We start from the raw sequence: 17,445 nt of genomic DNA on the forward strand, positions 1-17,445 counted from the left end.
TATTGGTATTCAGCTATAATATTTATATGTTAGTGTAGTATTCACATAACTATAGAATATTATTAGTGTAACTAATATTATATGCTAATATTATATACTAATACAATATAGTATTAGTATAACTTATTAGTATTAATTAGTATAGTACTCTAATATTAATTCCTTATAAATTGTGTTCCTATACGTAGTTTAAACAAGTTCCTTGCACTCTTGGTTAATTCTCTTTTGTCTATAAAAATTTTATTATCATATAAAAGTAGTAGTATAAGTTAATATAAAGAAGATAGCCCAAGTTTAAACATTATCAATTTCAAATTGATTATTTTATACTTGAAAAACCATACTTTTATGCTGCTGTCTTTTCCAACTTATTTTCCACCCAATGGACCTAGTGGTTCTACCATATTTACAATAATATATACATATTTCCAAGTACCAAAGCAGTGAGAAGGTAAGGTGCCATTGATCAAAATTTGATCCTGTTTTCCTCCTTTCTGTAGACTTTAGTCAATGGTTTTAACCGCCTTCTATAGCAGAACACCTGCTATGAAATAATTGGATCAGTATGATTTGATTTTCTCCTCTCCTTTGTACTGTAGAGTGGAGATAAGTGTAAAATAGTTCACACTCCCATGATAAGAGGGAATAAGAAAGAAGTGATCATCTGAATGATTTATCAAATGAATAATCAAGAAGTGATTTTTCACATATTAAATGATAAGAGGGAATAAGAAAGAGAGAGGTCTGAATGATTTATCAAATGAATAACCAAGAGATGATTTTCACATATTAAACATCCACTAAAATATAAGACCAATTGCAGATGGTTATTTTATGCGGTTGAATTAATCACAGCTCTAATAGGGTGAATGAAGCCACGACTGTGGCTTCAGCCTTTCCGTGGTCCAGGGATGGTGCCACTCACCCTAGCTGACCCCCTTGACAACACCTGCCACAAGCCACAAAGCAGGACCAGGAGAGCAACTGCGTGATCCTGGTCTGCTCATCCCTACTGCTGGAAAAGTATCTGGAATATACACTGTTCTTCCTTAACAGCCATACTCTCCTGCTTCCAGTGTATGTGCCATGCAGTGGTCTCTCAATCCATCAGTCCTTTGGCACGTCCCTGCCTTTGATCCTTTACATATACAACCCTCTGCATGGGATGGTTGTCCATTCTTTCACCTCGCCACTTCCAAGTCTTCCATCAGATGGAGTTTAAGTGTCACTTCCTCCAAGTAGCCTTCTTGGCTCCTATCAACTAAATATTATTTCCCCATTGTGTGCTCTCTTGGCATGCTTTATAGCACATACAGTGTGACATAAATACCTGTATAAATAGTTGGAACCTTTCTGTCCTTGTAAAATGTGGGTCCACCGCAGCATACAGAACAGACTGTCTTGTTTTGAATTCCACTGTATCCCTTTAGCCTCAACGGTGTCCCGATAAAGAGCACATTTCATTTTTGAAAGACCCTCTGATCTAGGTCTTAGGGTTGATGTTGAGGTACATACTCGTAGGTCACCAGAATGTAGCTTTGCACAGAAATGATGACTCCCGTTTGGGGTAAAAGTGTTTACACAGTGGCTTTTTAAAGATGGTAATGGTTCAGGACAAGCTCACTCTTGTTGTATAAGAACAAATGTAGCACTGATCCTAAAGATAATTCCCACACTTCAGGGAACAAAAACTGCAAAACCGGCAAAGCCAGCAGCCTCAGATCTGCCTGTCCCTGCCGAAGGCGTTCGCAATATGAAGAGCATGTGGGAGAAAGGGAATGTGTTCTCATCCCCCACCGCGTCTGGCACACCCAACAAGGTGAGCATAGGATTTTTATCGTTTCATTTTGGAGGGTGGATTTTTTTTTTTTTTAAGAATCATACTCGTTAATTTTAAAAGCAGTGAAGACAGTGTAATTCTTACCTTCTTTGCAACAACTACCAAAGCAAGCTCAGAGAGTATGTGTTCATGATGCTAGACTGTGTACTACGTCTGGCCACTGGACTCTAAATAAAGTCCCTAAAATGAATCATCATTCTTGGGGTTGGAGTGGGGTGAGGTGCAGGGAAAAGGAAACCAGATACATATGCTTTAAATATCAAGTTCAAGGTTTATTTGACTCAGAATGTGAAAGATACAATCAATTATTGATTCGTGTTAGGGGATGGCTATGGGAAATAATACTTTGTAGTATGTTTAAGTGGCCTTGAAGATTTCTTTCCATGTGAAGTTTGGGTTGTTTTTTTTTTTCTTTAATATTGGATGATTGGCTTCTTGTAGGAAACTGCTGGCCTGAAGGTGGGGGTTTCCAGCCGCATCAACGAATGGCTAACTAAAACCCCCGATGGAAACAAGTCACCTGCTCCTAAACCTTCAGTAAGTGGCATTGGGTTTTTCTGAATTTCTTTGACCTCTCAGTTTCCAGCAGCAGAAGAAACAGGCTGTTGGTCTGTTTGCCTGGGGAACACAGTGGTCCTGTTCATTGATGTAAATGCTGAACAACAAACGAGGAGGGGTTCACCTTTAGAGAGAGGGCAGCTGCATCACAATTACCCAGAGGGTAAACCCGGACCCTAATTCCTTGTCGACCTGAGAGGGTTAGTTAGCCAGAATGCTGAGGCTGTTTAAATGTACAATCTCGACTGGTTTATATGTTTAGCTCCTAATGTATAAATTACAGCTAGAAATTTGAAAATGAAAATTATCTTGGCCCCTTCTCTGTCAAGAACACCCCTGAACTTATTCCCAAAAGAATGTGTATGTAGGCCATTTTGAACCCATATTTTCTAATTTGCCTAATTTCTGTAACTGAACACAAACATATAGTTATTGGTGAGTTATTGAAATAATTGCTATAATTTTACTGTCAACACCTCCACAGGAAAGCCGTTTTTTAAAAAAAGTAAAACCAGGAACTATGAAAACTGGTTATGAATATTATTTTTGGAAATCTAAAATTTTCTTATTTATTATGTGTGGTATCTTACTATAAAAATATTCTTCTGACCTTTTCATTGACAGTATGTGATAATTGCCTTGCATTAGTCAGTATAATCAAAATTCTCATTATGCTCCCTACTATATATTGATGAGCTTTCTCTATTAAGTTGGTTTATATACCTTTGTTGGTACCCAAAGAAGCAGGAACTCAACTGTCGTTACTATTCCATGCAAAAGTGCAGAGGCAAAAGAAAAGCTTTCCAAATCTGAGACCTCTGAACCACTGAGCATTTAATTGCACCCATTGGTTCCATACTACTTAATCTCCAAAGTCACTAAAGTTTATCACTTTTCCAATTTAAAAAGAAAAAAATGGAAATATTTCCATACCCTTCTTGGATACAGCTCCTTATAGACAATTAATATTCAGCCCAGGATTCTTTGCATAAGTGTTCACAAGAGGTGTAAAACTAATGTAAACCCAATTTACAATTGGAAAGTCTTTATATATTGGAAAAAAATCTGTTTCCCTCTCCCAGTAGATACAGGAAAGGGGGCCTATAAAAAGAGATAGTTGAGGCGAGGGATCAGACCCAAAAGTATGTGCTCTTTAGTGCCTCAATTTCCCCAGCACCCAAGGTGACGTACAGAATAGAAGTTATTTTTTTAATGGCAATTTTTGTAAGTTTTGTGGCTCCAAACCCGTGATTATTAACTTTTTTGAATTATGGACCCTTGTGAAAGCGTAATGAAATCTGAGGATCTTCTCCCCCAAAATGTGAGTATAACACAAGTTCAGGAAGTTCACGGACCCACTGAAACACTCTCAAATTAGCAAAGATACAGAGAGGAAGGTATTTGTTTCCCTCCCTGATGAATTTGTCACATGACTGGAGGAGGTGGTCATTGTTTCATGTTTGTTATGGCTGTGCTCTCTTTCATTTCCATGCCAGATTACGCTCACATTTGGTCCACAACTTGAACCATACTCTTTTATCAGGGCTTTAACTGATAGGCGTATCATCATCGATGTCATCCTAATGGGAGGGTTAAAAAGATTCAATTCAGTTATTACAGTAGGTATAACTATGTTAAGGTTTCCACAAAAAGCCCCATTTTCTGGGGCGACTGACAGCCACCTAAAAATGGAAGGGCAAAAAGGTATTCCAGGGAAATTACAAAGTCATCTCCTACTTTACCTGCTATTTAGTAAGTAATTTGCTAGGCCATCTACTAGAGGGTGGAAGGAAAAGGGAAGAAGGATGTGGCAATTAATACAGATACTAGTGATCTCTTTTTTCTTATGTGCCATTGATTTTGGAGAGTAGGGTGTCTTCCTGAATGAAGGCCAGATTGGAAGACAACAATGTGTAACTGCTGCTGTAAATGAAAAGCTAGTTGAAGTATACTTGATAAGCACCTTTAAGCTTCATGCCTATTCCCAGGGTAGTAGAGCCAGAATTTGTCAAAGTATGAATAGCAACATGAAAGTCTCTTTGGGAGAGGACGTAACCTGGAGCCCAGGAAGGCAAGAGGGTAACTCATAGAGAGTGTGGATCCAGCAGAAAAGAGATGACTTTTTCGAACTATGGAAAGGGCTAGAAGGATCCTGCAGGTGCATAAAACTTGGTTGGCAAAAGGATAAGTCCAGCTGGAAAGGCAACTTAGAAAGACAGGTCAAGCAAGGATCTTGGCCAGGTCTTGTCAGGCGGTCTCACACTGGTGGCCTGCAGCTGAGATCTGTATAGTTTGGCCCACACCGATGTGCTTTATTTTCCTTTCAAAAATTATAATTTGAACACGTTTTTGAGGTGTGGAGGCATGCACTCTTGAATTTGTTGATTCCCTCTTTTCCTTAACTTCTTGTACCAAGCCTCTTCAGGCCTTTGTGTTTCCAGCCTGGCCCTCCATGGCAAGCGTTTGAGTTTGACACCTTTGGGACTCCGGTCAGACTGACCCTGAGCCCAGGATGTCAGATAATTACTCAAAGGTGCGTTTTGATTTTTGGACCAGCGGTGATTTATTTGCAGTCCCTTATTTATGTTCCTTGGCATATATGGGTAGAGAGGAAAGCCTGGGTTTGTATTTGCAGATGTGTGGCATGTGGCCATTAAGGAAAAATCAGAGGGACAGTCTCTCACCGAAATGGTGCTCACCCAGTGAAAACTCAAGAAGAAGGATATTGGTGTTTTCCTTTGGGGTTAGTGTCCAGCTCTAAAATTCACTGGAGAGAAAACCCATCCTCTACCAAATTACATAATAATTTCCATGTATGCTAGGAATTAAAAGTGCTCAAAGTAGTTTGTCAAATCAATATTATTTGGGAGTCCCTGAAAATTAAGTTATTGAAAAGTAAACATTACTCTCCATCTGATATGTTACTACGACATCTAATGCTATTTGTGGGTAGAATTTAGATTTCCTATTTGTGGGTAGAATTTAGATTTCGGTGTAACTTTGTAACTGAAATTCAATTCTGAGTATGTCTGTTTTGGACTGTTTGTCTGTTCTTTGTGTCTAAATTACATGTTACGTACAGCAATTAAAATGCTAATTTGTCTTTCTTTTTACTTAAAAAAATCAGTGTCTCTCTCAGCTGAATTCTCTTCTACATTCTTTGATCTCTGGTTGATTGGAACCTGTTCCTCCTGCCTTCATTTCTCCCTCTTCTTCCAGAGTGGGTCTTTCTCTAAAATGTAGTCTGGTCAGGTAATTGCATCTTTATTTCCCCTTTAATTTAAAATGTCAACTTACCACTTGAATGTTAATATGTTCTTAAAATAGACTCTTTAAACGCTTTAAGTGATCTCAAAAGATTCCTAGGTAGGATTTAAGGGAAATACAATTCATTTTCTTTAGTAGAACATTCATGTGACACAAAAATATTTGTCTTCTATGAACCAAATAAATAAAGTAATAATAGCCACTTTCCAGAGCTTCCCTGTGCGTGTTCCTAATTATAGTTTCCAAAATTTTAAAAAGACTCCCAGACAATTTGGCAGCTTCTACCTACATTGGCAAATGTCGTGGAATTCTTCAAAAACAATCTGATTTGTTGCTTACTGGTTCCAAGTTAAATAGGTGTAACTCTCCAGTAGAATATCAGGAATTCATGCCACAATGGAAATCTAGAAACTCAATAAGATTAAGGTAAATCTGAAATGCTTCACATGGTACCATTTAACCAGTGCATTTTCAGTATTGAGATCTCCACGCTATTTGTCAAAAATATATCCATTTAGACTGGTGTCCATGAGTAAATGCAATTGCTGTTAGCTTTGCCTTCCTAATGAGATGGCTGTGCCAAAATAAACATTATTATTTCAGTTAAAACACATTTATTTCCTAAAAATTACCTTTTGCCAAGAACTAATATAAGCAAATACTGGAAGAAAAGTAAATGGAAACAGAAATTTGGATCTTTCTCCAAACCAAACTAATTATGAGGTAGCAAGTAAAGAATCAAAGCTGTGTAACTGTTATCGATCATATTTTAGTGCGTTCTTCCCAAGATTTCCACATGCTCTCACATATGTCATTACCTGTCAGTTTCTCTTATGGGTCCAATTTGCGGTAACTGTTTATTTTGGTGGGGACTAGGTTCTACTGATACACTTCTGAATTATCTACTTGCTTCTCAGGAAACACAACATGATTTTAATTTGAGGAAAGTACAGTTAGAAGAGGGTGTTAGCTTAGACTGCCCAGAAGCAGACCTTAGAATAGTGATTGATTCTAGGGCAAATGGTTGACTTGGGAGGTGAAGAAAACTGTACCGGGAGTAAGACCGGAAAAGGAGAAAGCCAAGGAGGAATGTTATTAAGCAAGTCCCCTCATGGGCTATTAATACTTCATTCCACCGGGGAAACCCTGGAAGCCACCATAAAATCCATGCTTCAGAAAGGTATCCTACCCGAGGCATCAGTGAGCCTGAGACATAGTCTTGCACCAAATCTCATGGGTGAGCAATTGAGCACAATTCTGGGGAACTTCCAGCCTGTCTCCTGGGTGAAGTGGGCATTTGTAGCCAGAGAAAGTCCTCAGGCAAAGAAGTGCAGTGTTGGCCTTTTGAAATGAGACTGGTATGCACTAAAATCGTAAGGACTAGAGGACATGGGCAGGGCACCGAAAGAAAGTCAATCTGCAAGGGATGAAATGCCTGTCCAACCCCAAAGGAATTACAGGTGACCCTTGAACAACACGCGTTTGCACTGCGTGGGTCCACGTATACATGGATTTGTTTTTCAGTAAATAGTGTAAATGTATTTTCTCTTCCTTATGATTTTCTTAATAACATTTTCTTTTCTCCAGCTTACTATCCTGTAAGAGTATTGGATATAATATATATAACATACAAAATATGTGTTCCTCGACTGTTGATGTTATTGGGAAGGTTTCCGGTCAACAGTAGGCTGTTAGTGATTAAGTACTGGGGAGTCAAACATTATATGTGGATTTTCTACTGCACGGGGGTCGGTGGCGCTCACCCCCATGTTGTCCAAGGGTCAACTGTTTTTAAAATGAACCTATGCTCTATTCACTTGTAAGAGCATAGAAAGGTAGAAATCGGCTACACTGTTTTTAATATGCTTATATTCCAATTTTCCTGATCCATAAAAAGTAAGTGCTTGGTAAAGGACGGGACCTAAATGTTGGAGAGTTCCAACCCATCCTCACATCGTAGCACAGGTCAAGGTCTATAGAAAAACAAACAGCTAATAATCCTCTCTTCTATCCAGTTTAGATCATGTGTATTAAATAAAACATTGATTCAAACAAACAACAGACGTGGTGATTTATATAAACGTGGCCAGAAAATATAAATGCCCATGTATGAATTGTTTACTGCTTTCTCTTCATTAGGATTTGAGGCCAGGAGACGTATCTGGCAAGCGGAACCTCTGGGAAAAGCAATCTGTGGATAAGGTCACGTCCCCCACTAAGGTAATCTACTGGAAGGCTTTGAATTTCATAGGTTTTTTTGTTTTCCTGCTGGAGCCTGCAGTATGATATCCCGGGTCAAATGAGAAATATGACTGGTCCACAGAGCCTTGCCCAGGTAACCATCAGTTTCTAAAGATCTCTATTTAAAAGGCCAAGTTCATGGAGACCTCAGCATGGTAGGTTTGTCAGTCATAAAACATAAATAGTCCAGGGAATGGTGCCCAGTCAGGTATTCAGGAAACACCATCGTGGAAGGAGTGCTGACAGCAGACGGCCATCTGGTATAATCATGGTCCATCGTGACCTTGCATTTCCTTACAAGGTCCAGGGTTAAAGCCACAGCCATTGGAAGACCATCTGGGGGAAAACCGCCATCTTCCTAAGTGGTCCCAAAGCTGCTTTCTGGCATCTTCCTAAGAGATGACATTGCCAGCAGTCTAGGACTCAAGGTTGCTGTGGCAAAAAGCGAACCTAACATTCAAAAGTTAGGCAAAATTTGTTCCCCAGTGGAAACTACTAGCTGAGAATGCTTGGATCCATCTCTTTTTTGATCTTCTGCTCAAAGGGTGTGTTCATTCTCTGTAAAGGGGTCTCTGGACAATATCTGAATGGTGTTATGACTCTATAGGACCCTTTGTGTACAAGAAGCTAATTCAACTCCTAATTGTAGCCCTTCCCTATTTCCAGTAATAACCTAGCCCTCCTTTTTAATAGAGGGAAATTGGAGAAAGAGAAATCAGAGACCAACTATAAGATTAGAACTGTCTGCTTATGGGTCTACTTAGAACTCGAAAGACAGAAGCACTTTTTAAGCAAACTTGGGGCTGAAGAACACCTCAGAGGCACCTGAAGAATCACAACTCACTGAAGTGAGAGAATTCCTCCCCTTTCCTGCTTTCTACGTGCCCTGAAGTCTGTTGCCATTGCCTAAGTTTGTTACTCCATCTCTATTAGTTCTTGATTGCTCTTACATTTCAAGAAAGCTACTAGCCCAGCCTCACTATTTAAAATGAGTTTTAAGTAAGTTCAGCTTTCTAAGTCCTCGCTAAATATATTGGAACTACCTCATAATAATTATCACCACTACAAACAACTGATATTTAGTGGCTTCCACTATATGCAAGGCACTGTTCTACCTTCATAAGCGACAGTATCTCATTTGACCCTCCAACCACCACATGAAGTGGGGACTATTATTACCCTCTTTTAGAGCTGAGGAAAATGAGGCACAGAGAGATTAAGTAACTTTCGCAAAGTCACACAGCAAATAAGTAGCAAAACCTGGATTGAAACTCAGACAGTCTGATCTGAACCTACATTCTTAACCATTATACATGCTATTTTCCTTTGAGGATTGCATATTCAGCAGAAAATATAGTTTTAAAGTTCCTTGCAATTTTCTCCTGGTGGAAAGAGATAGGAAAATTGTTGTTTGTTTGTGTTTGTTTGTTTGTTTGAACAAAGAATGATCTTTTATTCTCCTGAGCCATATGGCCCCTCTAGCATTTGTCTCTGACCTTTCAGAAATGGCAGTCCAAATGTTTATACAGTCTCCTTTATTAATAGGGATGTAGCTGTCCATAGTCCACCATCACAGGTATAATGAGGTATAAGGAAGCACCTCTGAATCACATTCCCCTGAGCCATGGTTCTGGGAATTGGAGTAAAAATATGATCTGGAAGGGTAGGACTCTGAGAACACCACTTACAACACAATATGAATGGTACTCGCTGGAATTGTGCAACATGGTGGTACAAGGTGGGAAGGTGACAGGGCCAGTCTTCACACACTGCCCCTTCCTCTTCAGTCTGTACCACGCAACTCTTCCTCTAGTAACAATAATAATATAATCACCAGGCCCAGGGCTGAGTTTGTGGGGTAGCTGAGTAGTTAGCTTCTTTGCTCCAAAATGTCCAAACTCACTACATGTCATGCAGTCATTCATTTGAAATGAAAACACGCAACACATTTGAAAATACAGATTCACAATATAGTCAGCCCCTCCCCACATCCATAGGCTCCACATCATGGCTTCAACCAGTCAAGGATCGAAAGTATTAAGGGAAAAAGAGTTATGTTCTTGCTGACAAGACCATGCAGTCAGGTCTACCAAGGTTGCGTCTATACTGAACATGTAGACTTTATTTTTCTTGTCATTCCCTAAAAATATATAATATAACAACTATTTGTATAGCGTTTGCATTGTATTAGGTATTATAAGTAGTCTAGAGATGATTTAAACTATATGGGGATATGTACACAGGTCATACACAAATACTATGCCATTTTCTATAAGGGATTTGAGTATCCATGGATTTTGGTACCCACCTGGAACCAATCCCCCTAGGTTACTGAGAGACTACTGTACTTTAATATTTGTGAATACCTCAGCAAGGATTTTTAGCAGCTAGGTGAGGAAAAGAAATGGTAGACGAATAAGAAATGCTCTACAAATAAGAAATGATATACAAATGGGTCAGATAAGTATCAAGGGTGGGGGTGTACGAATAGGAAGAAGGAAACAGAAAACAGAAGAAAACTAACCGTATTAACGAACCGTAGTGGGTTGTTGGGTTTTGTTTTGTTTTGTTAATTATAAATACAGAAGTCATGTGGTTTCTGCACTTTAAAGCATGGAAGAAATTATCTTCATAGGCGATATAACACTTTCTGAAAGTCACCCATTTCAGCATATTCCACTTCTCCATCATGCCTTGGCGTAGCTGAGACTGAACCATTCTGTCACATGCACCTGTTCTGGAATGCACATTATAGATTCCTCGCCCTTACAGTGGCCCTTAAAATAAATAAATAAATAAAACCTCTTTGCCTCTGAATGCCATGAGCTAGGCTAAAGATTAAGATAGAGAGAGGGGAATACGAAGACCAAAGAAGTGGGGAGGGGCGGGGAGGGGAAGAGAGGAAAGAAGGAAAGGGAAAGGAGGGAGGAAGGAAAGGAGGGAGGAGAAAATGAAAAAAATCAACAAGAAAACAGACTAAAAGAAGAGGAGCGTGTTTGAATAGAATGCCAATAATAACCCTCCCATTCAAAAAGACGTATTCCTGCCATCTTATAGTTCCTTTTTTTCTTCTGACACAAGACTTCTGGCTGGAGCACCGTACCTGCCAATTTAAAGCTCTCTTCTCTTAGCAGGTTTGAGACAGTTCAAGACAGAACCCAGAGTAGCCGCGCAAGATGCTGGACCAGCTCAGTGGACGAGGGCTAACGTGCTCTGTGTTATATTTATGTTGATTTGCTCAATTGGGTTCATGTCCTTTTGTTTTGTTCCTCATTATCCCGGTAAACCTATGTATATTATCACTATATTTAATAATCACAGTCTAGAGGTGTTCATGGTAAAAAGTACCGCCTTTGCACAGGAGCCTGTTTCTAAAGAAACCCATGCTGTGAAATAGAGACTTTTCTACTGATCATCATTACTCTGTGTCTGAACAGTGATACCAACTGCATCGGAAGTCAAACAAAAGGAGATTCAAGTTGAAAATTGCAGCAAAACGAACTGTAGTGGGTTGTTGGGTTTTTGTTTTTGTTTTTTAATTTTAAATACAGAAGTCATGTTGTTTCTGCACTTTAAAGCATGGAAGAAATTATCTTCGTAGGCAATTTTAACACTTTCTGAAAGTAACCCATTTCAGATTTGAGATACTGCAATAATGATTGTCTTTAAAAAAAAAAGTACTGTTAAGGTATTACTTTTTTCATGCTGATGAATTAAGTTGGATCATGATGTTAGCTGACAGTGGTACTGATTTCTCTAGGTTGGTTGCTTTGTGGATTTCTTTGGTAGTGATAGTAAACCACGTTTTAGGTGACCTAATCATGTATGTATGTGCATAAACATATACAAACACACTAACGGTAGAAAGCTTTTTTTATGTACTAGGCTATTATATTTAGCAGTGTGTCCTTGTAACTAGCCAATATCACAGCTTTTTAAAAATTAAAAATCACATTATATTAATATTTCATATTTGCCAATAGAGACATGGCAGAATAAGTATCGATACATTTTCAATGCCCAATAGATAACCTGTAAGAAAAAAAAGAGAGATTCAAAATGTCAAAATGAATTGACATTTTCTATAAAACATAGTATTTAGTTTATAATTAAAAGGAATCTTGAAGTCCAATGTGAATTTTACTAAATCTACCATCTGGGTCAAACTCAAAGCTTGCCGAAAACTTTATTCTGTTAATAATAAAGTTCACAATACGTTGGCCTAGATGATATCTGAGGTCTGTTCCTTTTCTGAAATGTAAAGACAAGAGTTTTAGTGACAAGACTGTACAGATTGAAATTCCATGTATACAGTGACCAACTTAGGCTAATATTTGGAAGCACAGAAGATAAAAATAAGCAAACTCCAGTATGTAGGAGTCGTGACAGTACTCCATCTTTAATATACTGAACCATTTTTCAAATTAAACTTTTCTACTTATAAGTCATTGGTACTTGTCGTAAGTTGATAATGTGTTGAACTTCCAAAAAGTAAATGTAACTTTCACTAGTTTTACCTTTTCCCCCAAGAGTCTTAACTAACTCATGATTTTTACATATGCAATCCAGATATCAGATCTTATTTTAGCTTATAAGTCAGTGTTCATCTGTTCTTCGCAGTAGATGATACAAGAGTACTCCAGTGTCTTGGCAATATGGTGTAGCCTAGAGATATATAAGGTAGATCTATAAACTTCTACCTCATTTGACTTAACCAAAATTGTCCTAGTCTCAATTCCCACCACCATGAGGGAGCCTCCCCGTGAGTATTTTCTCATGTATAGTATCCCCTGGAAGAGCTAGCCAGAGCGGGGCTGGCATGAGAAGTGACCACTGCCTTGCAAAGTCTATTTTCCTCAAAAATCAGTCAAGAGTAGTTGAGTTCTCTAGCTTTTAGCACACCTGGACAAAAGGAAGGAACGCCACCAAGACTGCACGTGTCACCAACCCATGACAGAGTAGATGTAAGTCTATGATAAGATGAACTAGAATCCACATGTAGTGCCTGACTTAGCATTGACTCCCATCATTGGAGTGAAATGGATCAAAGTTTGAATCAAGGCCCATGGCTATGTAACATTGCTTTGTTGTACTTTTGATCAAGAGCTTCTCCTGATCACTATTATATATTTTTTTTCTAGAAAGTCTAAAGTTGAGAAGAGAATATATCGATCCTGACTTTCATTCCAATATTTGGATGGAATAAGTTTTAGGGTAGAATTTTGTTCAGCTTGGATTTAGTCTTGTTGAAAAATAAATTCCTTGTTTACTTGTTTGATTACAATTCTTTTTGTTCATCTTTAAGAGGTAAAACTGCAAGGTAACTAGCGTGTTCTGTGACTCTGCCATTCTTAAAAATTTTATAAACACTTGATATTTTTCACTGATAATTGATCGCTGCAATAAATATATATTGTGAAAATGCATCCACAATAAATGGAATTCCTCCAAATGTCTTTGCCTCACTTATTTTTATGTACCATATTGATTACAAGAGTTATATTTGTTGTAATAAAGATGATGGCATAGCAAAATGTGTATTTCAGATTGAGTCTTGGTTTCACTCTTTAAAGAAAAAAGCCATTTATTTTTTTTTAGAAAAAACTTATTACAGGCAGTTTTCTAACAACATATTGAACATTGCTCTCTAGTATGGACAACTGACCAAATCTGTATGGAAAATGTTAAAAGGAGAGATTTTAAAATTTTGTCTTTAAAAAAAAATTATTGAACATTCCTCCATCCTCCCTCATTTCCAGTGTTGTGACATACCATGTTTCCCACAAAATAAGACCGGGTCTTATATTAATTTTTGCTCCAAAAGACGCATTAAGGCTTATGTTCAGGGGATGTCCTCCTGAAAAATCATGCTAGGGCTTATTTTCCGGTTAGGTCTTATTTTCAGGGAAACACGGTACCACTCTTCTAGCTCTTAAGATGGCAGTACTATTTTCCCAAAAGTAGTGTTTTTCACAGCAGAAATACCATTTAATATATACCATTTGTTTTCAGAATACTTACTATTGGCAAGGCACTAGCAATTACATTTAAATCTAAAGATGTGTTTTCATAGTAATTTTGTATATTTATGTAGCACAATTTTTGTCTGAAATCTGAGGTTCTTCTCAGAAAGGTTTTAAATTGTGAGTCCAGAGCTCCTGAGAAGTCCCCTCAATCTGTCCATGAGATTGAAAGAATTAACTAAATTACTTTAACAAAATATAATAGTCCTTTTTACTTCTATGTTCTAATAAGAAGAGCAATGGCAGTACATTTAGACAATTAGATAGTTGTCATCAAATTCACAAAACTAAGCAGTGAAAAGAATATAATCTGTAGTACTATCTCCAAGCTGACAGGACTAGCGATGGATGAAAATTAGTTTTACAGTGTGCATATTCAGGATACAAGATGTTGGGGTCTTGGTGTAATGTAGGAATAGGTGTATTGGACGTTTTGTTCCTATCGTTGCTTGCATGTGTGTTCTGATGGAAGAATGAATAAGAAAACAAGATCTCCTGTTCCTAAATATGGGTTCTCCCATAGGAGTAAGAAGGTGACTGAAGGAGGGTGTGATGTGAATGAGTACTGAATCTATTTGTGTGAAACTTATTAATCACATTGTCCAAACATTCTATATCCTTACTGACTTTATTTGTTCCCTTTTTTGGTACTGAGAAAGAAAAAATGAAAATCTCCCACTCTGACTATGGATTTGTCTGTTTCTCCTTGTAATTCTGTTGTTTTCCATATTTTAAGGTCATGTTTTAGCTGCATCTACAAATCTAGAATCATATCTTCCTAGTGAAGTAAGTATTTTATCATTATGAAGTGAGTCTCTCTGTAACGAAAAGTTTTGCCTTGAAGTTTTATTATTATTCTTGTTGCTACAGTGCACAGTATAACTTTTTCTACCCCTTTACTTTCAACCTTTGTATTTCCTTTAGTTTTAGGTGCATGTCTTTGAAAATCATATGGCTTGGTTTGGGTTTTTATCCGGTCTGATCATTTTTGAGTTTTAACTGCACTAGTTAGTCCTTTATACTTGATGTAATTATTGGTATTTTTGCATTTAAATTGCATCCTAGTTATGTACCACCTGCTCGATTTTGCTTTTTCTCTCTTGCCTTTGTGCCAGCACTTCTGCTTCCGAGCATATACTGATTTGCAAGAGGCAGCTGAGAAACTGGGCTAGACCTTTGGCAACCCAACAGGGCTAGAGAACAAAAGCATCTTCTAACCGTCAAGGATGAGGATTTGTTAAATTACTTCCAGAGTCTCCAAAGCGCTGCCTCCTGAAAGTAAGGATGAGCTTGAAGGAATCTGGTCTTCATATAAATTGCTGCCTGCCTTCACTCTGGGGAACAATTACATTATTCTAGTGGGGAGGTAAAGGATAAATAGACATGAAAAGTTATAAAATACTGAGTAACAACTCAAGAATTTAAGAGATAAAATACCACAAGGCTTCAGTACATAATCATCAAAGAATTATGTAATATACAAGTCAGTGTTTAAAGGGAAGAGAGAACACTTCAGCCTGGAGTAATCGGAGAAAAAAAAAATTTGCCTTATATTCTTTTATACTCCCAGAGGTATACCCAGTGCTCTACACATGATGATACTTGATAAGTGATAAGATGATGATTTCCTTAGCATCCCAATTTATAAACTCTGCTAGATGTACAGCTGTCAATTTTTGTAGAGTTCTTAAGAGTTCTGAGAGGTTCTTTTGTTTCATGACATTTTTGTTCCCAGATTTATAATTCTCGTGTCAACTCAGCCCTGCATCTCAGCTCCATAAAGACTGTTGGCCTCTTACTTGAATACAGATTTAATAGCAGAGTTTTGCCAAGGCATGCTTTTAGTGATGTCCTCTTTTGTTATCCTGAAGTATAATTTCCCAAAACAGGTTTTCATTAAATTGGGTTTTAGAAGTCCCAACTGGTCATTTCTACCTAGATCAGAAACCTTCATTCAATAATCTCTTACTGAAGGTACTCATAATAAATCACACAAAAAAACTACACTCACATGGAACACATGATTTAGTTCCTTAGCTAGTTTTTAACCTCGGTCAGTGGTGACACTATAGTAATGCAGGGATGACTGCAGCAAGGTGAGTAGATACCCAAGTATCAGAGGGATGAGGTGTCATTGTCACCAATTGGAGGTCAGCTGGTCAAACGGTAATGACAGCTAACATTTATTGGGCCCTTACCAAGTTCCAGGCACGTTATATGTTATTCACTCATTTAATCCTTACAACTACATGGTAGGTACTACTGTCTTATTCCCACTTTACATGTAAGTAAGTTGAAGCACAAGGAAGTTAAAAAGCTTGCTCAAGGTCACACATGGCTATGAAGTGGCAGGGTCTCTGACGCCAGGCAGTTGGCTCCTGAGCCCACACTTCTAACCTCTAGTCCCCACTCCCTCTCATCAGAGATTGTTATTGTGTGGGAGCAAGCATGCACTGTAAAGAGAGCCCCTTATCAGGGGGCAGGCTGGAGCCAGCGGCCTCCTGAAGCCCAGAAAGAGCAAGAACAGCCCTTGAGACCAACCTTGTAAACTTCAACTTGGCCCAGTTAGGGAGCTGTTAGCCCTCTTCCTCCCCAGCACCTGTTCATCCTAACACAACAAGAAACAGGCACCTACAAGGAAGGAGGAAAGAAAGTAAATAGCAAAACACCAATCCCTCCCATTTCCCAAGCCACAGGAAGTGGGGACAGATCTCAGCTTCCTGGGCAGAGGGGAAGGTGAGAAGGAGGAGGACTTTAAATTGAGTTTGAAATTGAAGTTTAAAATGTACTTAATACCAAATCCCTGAATGAAATCTTAAATACCAAAATGAAACTGTTTTAGTTGCTGAAAAGTTATGGATCTGGCTAACATGTCCTCCATGGAAAGTGGGATTTCTCCATTGCACAGTTCAGGGGCAGTTACTGGGAGAAAAAAAAACAGACTCATGTTTTTTTGTCATGAGACTTCTCACTGAGCCTGGGAACTATTCTTTATCTTTTGAGGTGATTTCCCAGTGTTTAGAAGAATGATGTTTCACTAGTCCCCAAATTTAGACATATTCTAAATTTGACGTCCTATGGCTTACCAACCATGACTAAAATCCAACAAAAAATATATATATACAAAAATTTTCTGTGCATGTCACCTTTAGTAACATGTATGGCATAAAACAAGTTACAACTAAAAAGGGTTAATTATTTTTTACGAGAGTTTGATCTAATATATCCTCTATTTTTCTGGAAGGTCCAAATTTCTAAAATGCTGACTTCAAAAACACTTGTTATTTTTCAGAAACTTACAAAATTTAAAGAGAGGCTATTAGCCCATTACCATGCTTCAGCCAACGTGCTTTGCCCTTTATTGTTTCAAACTTGCTACTGTCCATTATCTCCATTTCTACAATATTACAAATCTCATGGCATACTGTAATACCCCGTATACGCACCAAATATCTGAAGACATTTTTTTTCAGCTATAGTTGGAAATCTTCCGAATATATTCAATTATCCACAAGA

The 17,445-nt window shown here is 38.1% G+C and overlaps 1 protein-coding gene across 13 annotated transcripts in view; it reads left to right on the top strand.

Annotated features, from left to right (window-relative positions):
• Positions 1 to 13,450, top strand: part of CALD1 (caldesmon 1) — a 197,924-nt gene extending 184,474 nt beyond the window's left edge. For 5 of the 13 annotated variants that reach the window (XM_081038593.1, XM_081038588.1, XM_081038598.1 and 2 more), the window contains 4 exons: positions 1,682 to 1,819; positions 2,282 to 2,377; positions 7,805 to 7,885; positions 11,038 to 13,355. In XM_081038593.1, coding sequence (XP_080894719.1) covers positions 1,682 to 1,819; positions 2,282 to 2,377; positions 7,805 to 7,885; positions 11,038 to 11,046 — 324 coding nt within the window. In that variant the 3' untranslated portion in view covers positions 11,047 to 13,355. Of the gene's footprint in view, positions 1 to 1,681; positions 1,820 to 2,281; positions 2,378 to 5,525; positions 5,651 to 7,804; positions 7,886 to 11,037 lie in introns of all 13 variants that reach the window. The other 8 variants (XM_081038595.1, XM_081038599.1, XM_081038590.1 and 5 more) reach the window with 3 other exon arrangements.
• Positions 13,451 to 17,445: the final 3,995 nt, after the last annotated feature.

The sequence above is a fragment of the Rhinolophus hipposideros genome (assembly GCF_964194185.1).
Source record: "Rhinolophus hipposideros genome assembly, chromosome: 25".
Classification (NCBI taxonomy): Eukaryota; Metazoa; Chordata; class Mammalia; order Chiroptera; family Rhinolophidae; genus Rhinolophus; species Rhinolophus hipposideros.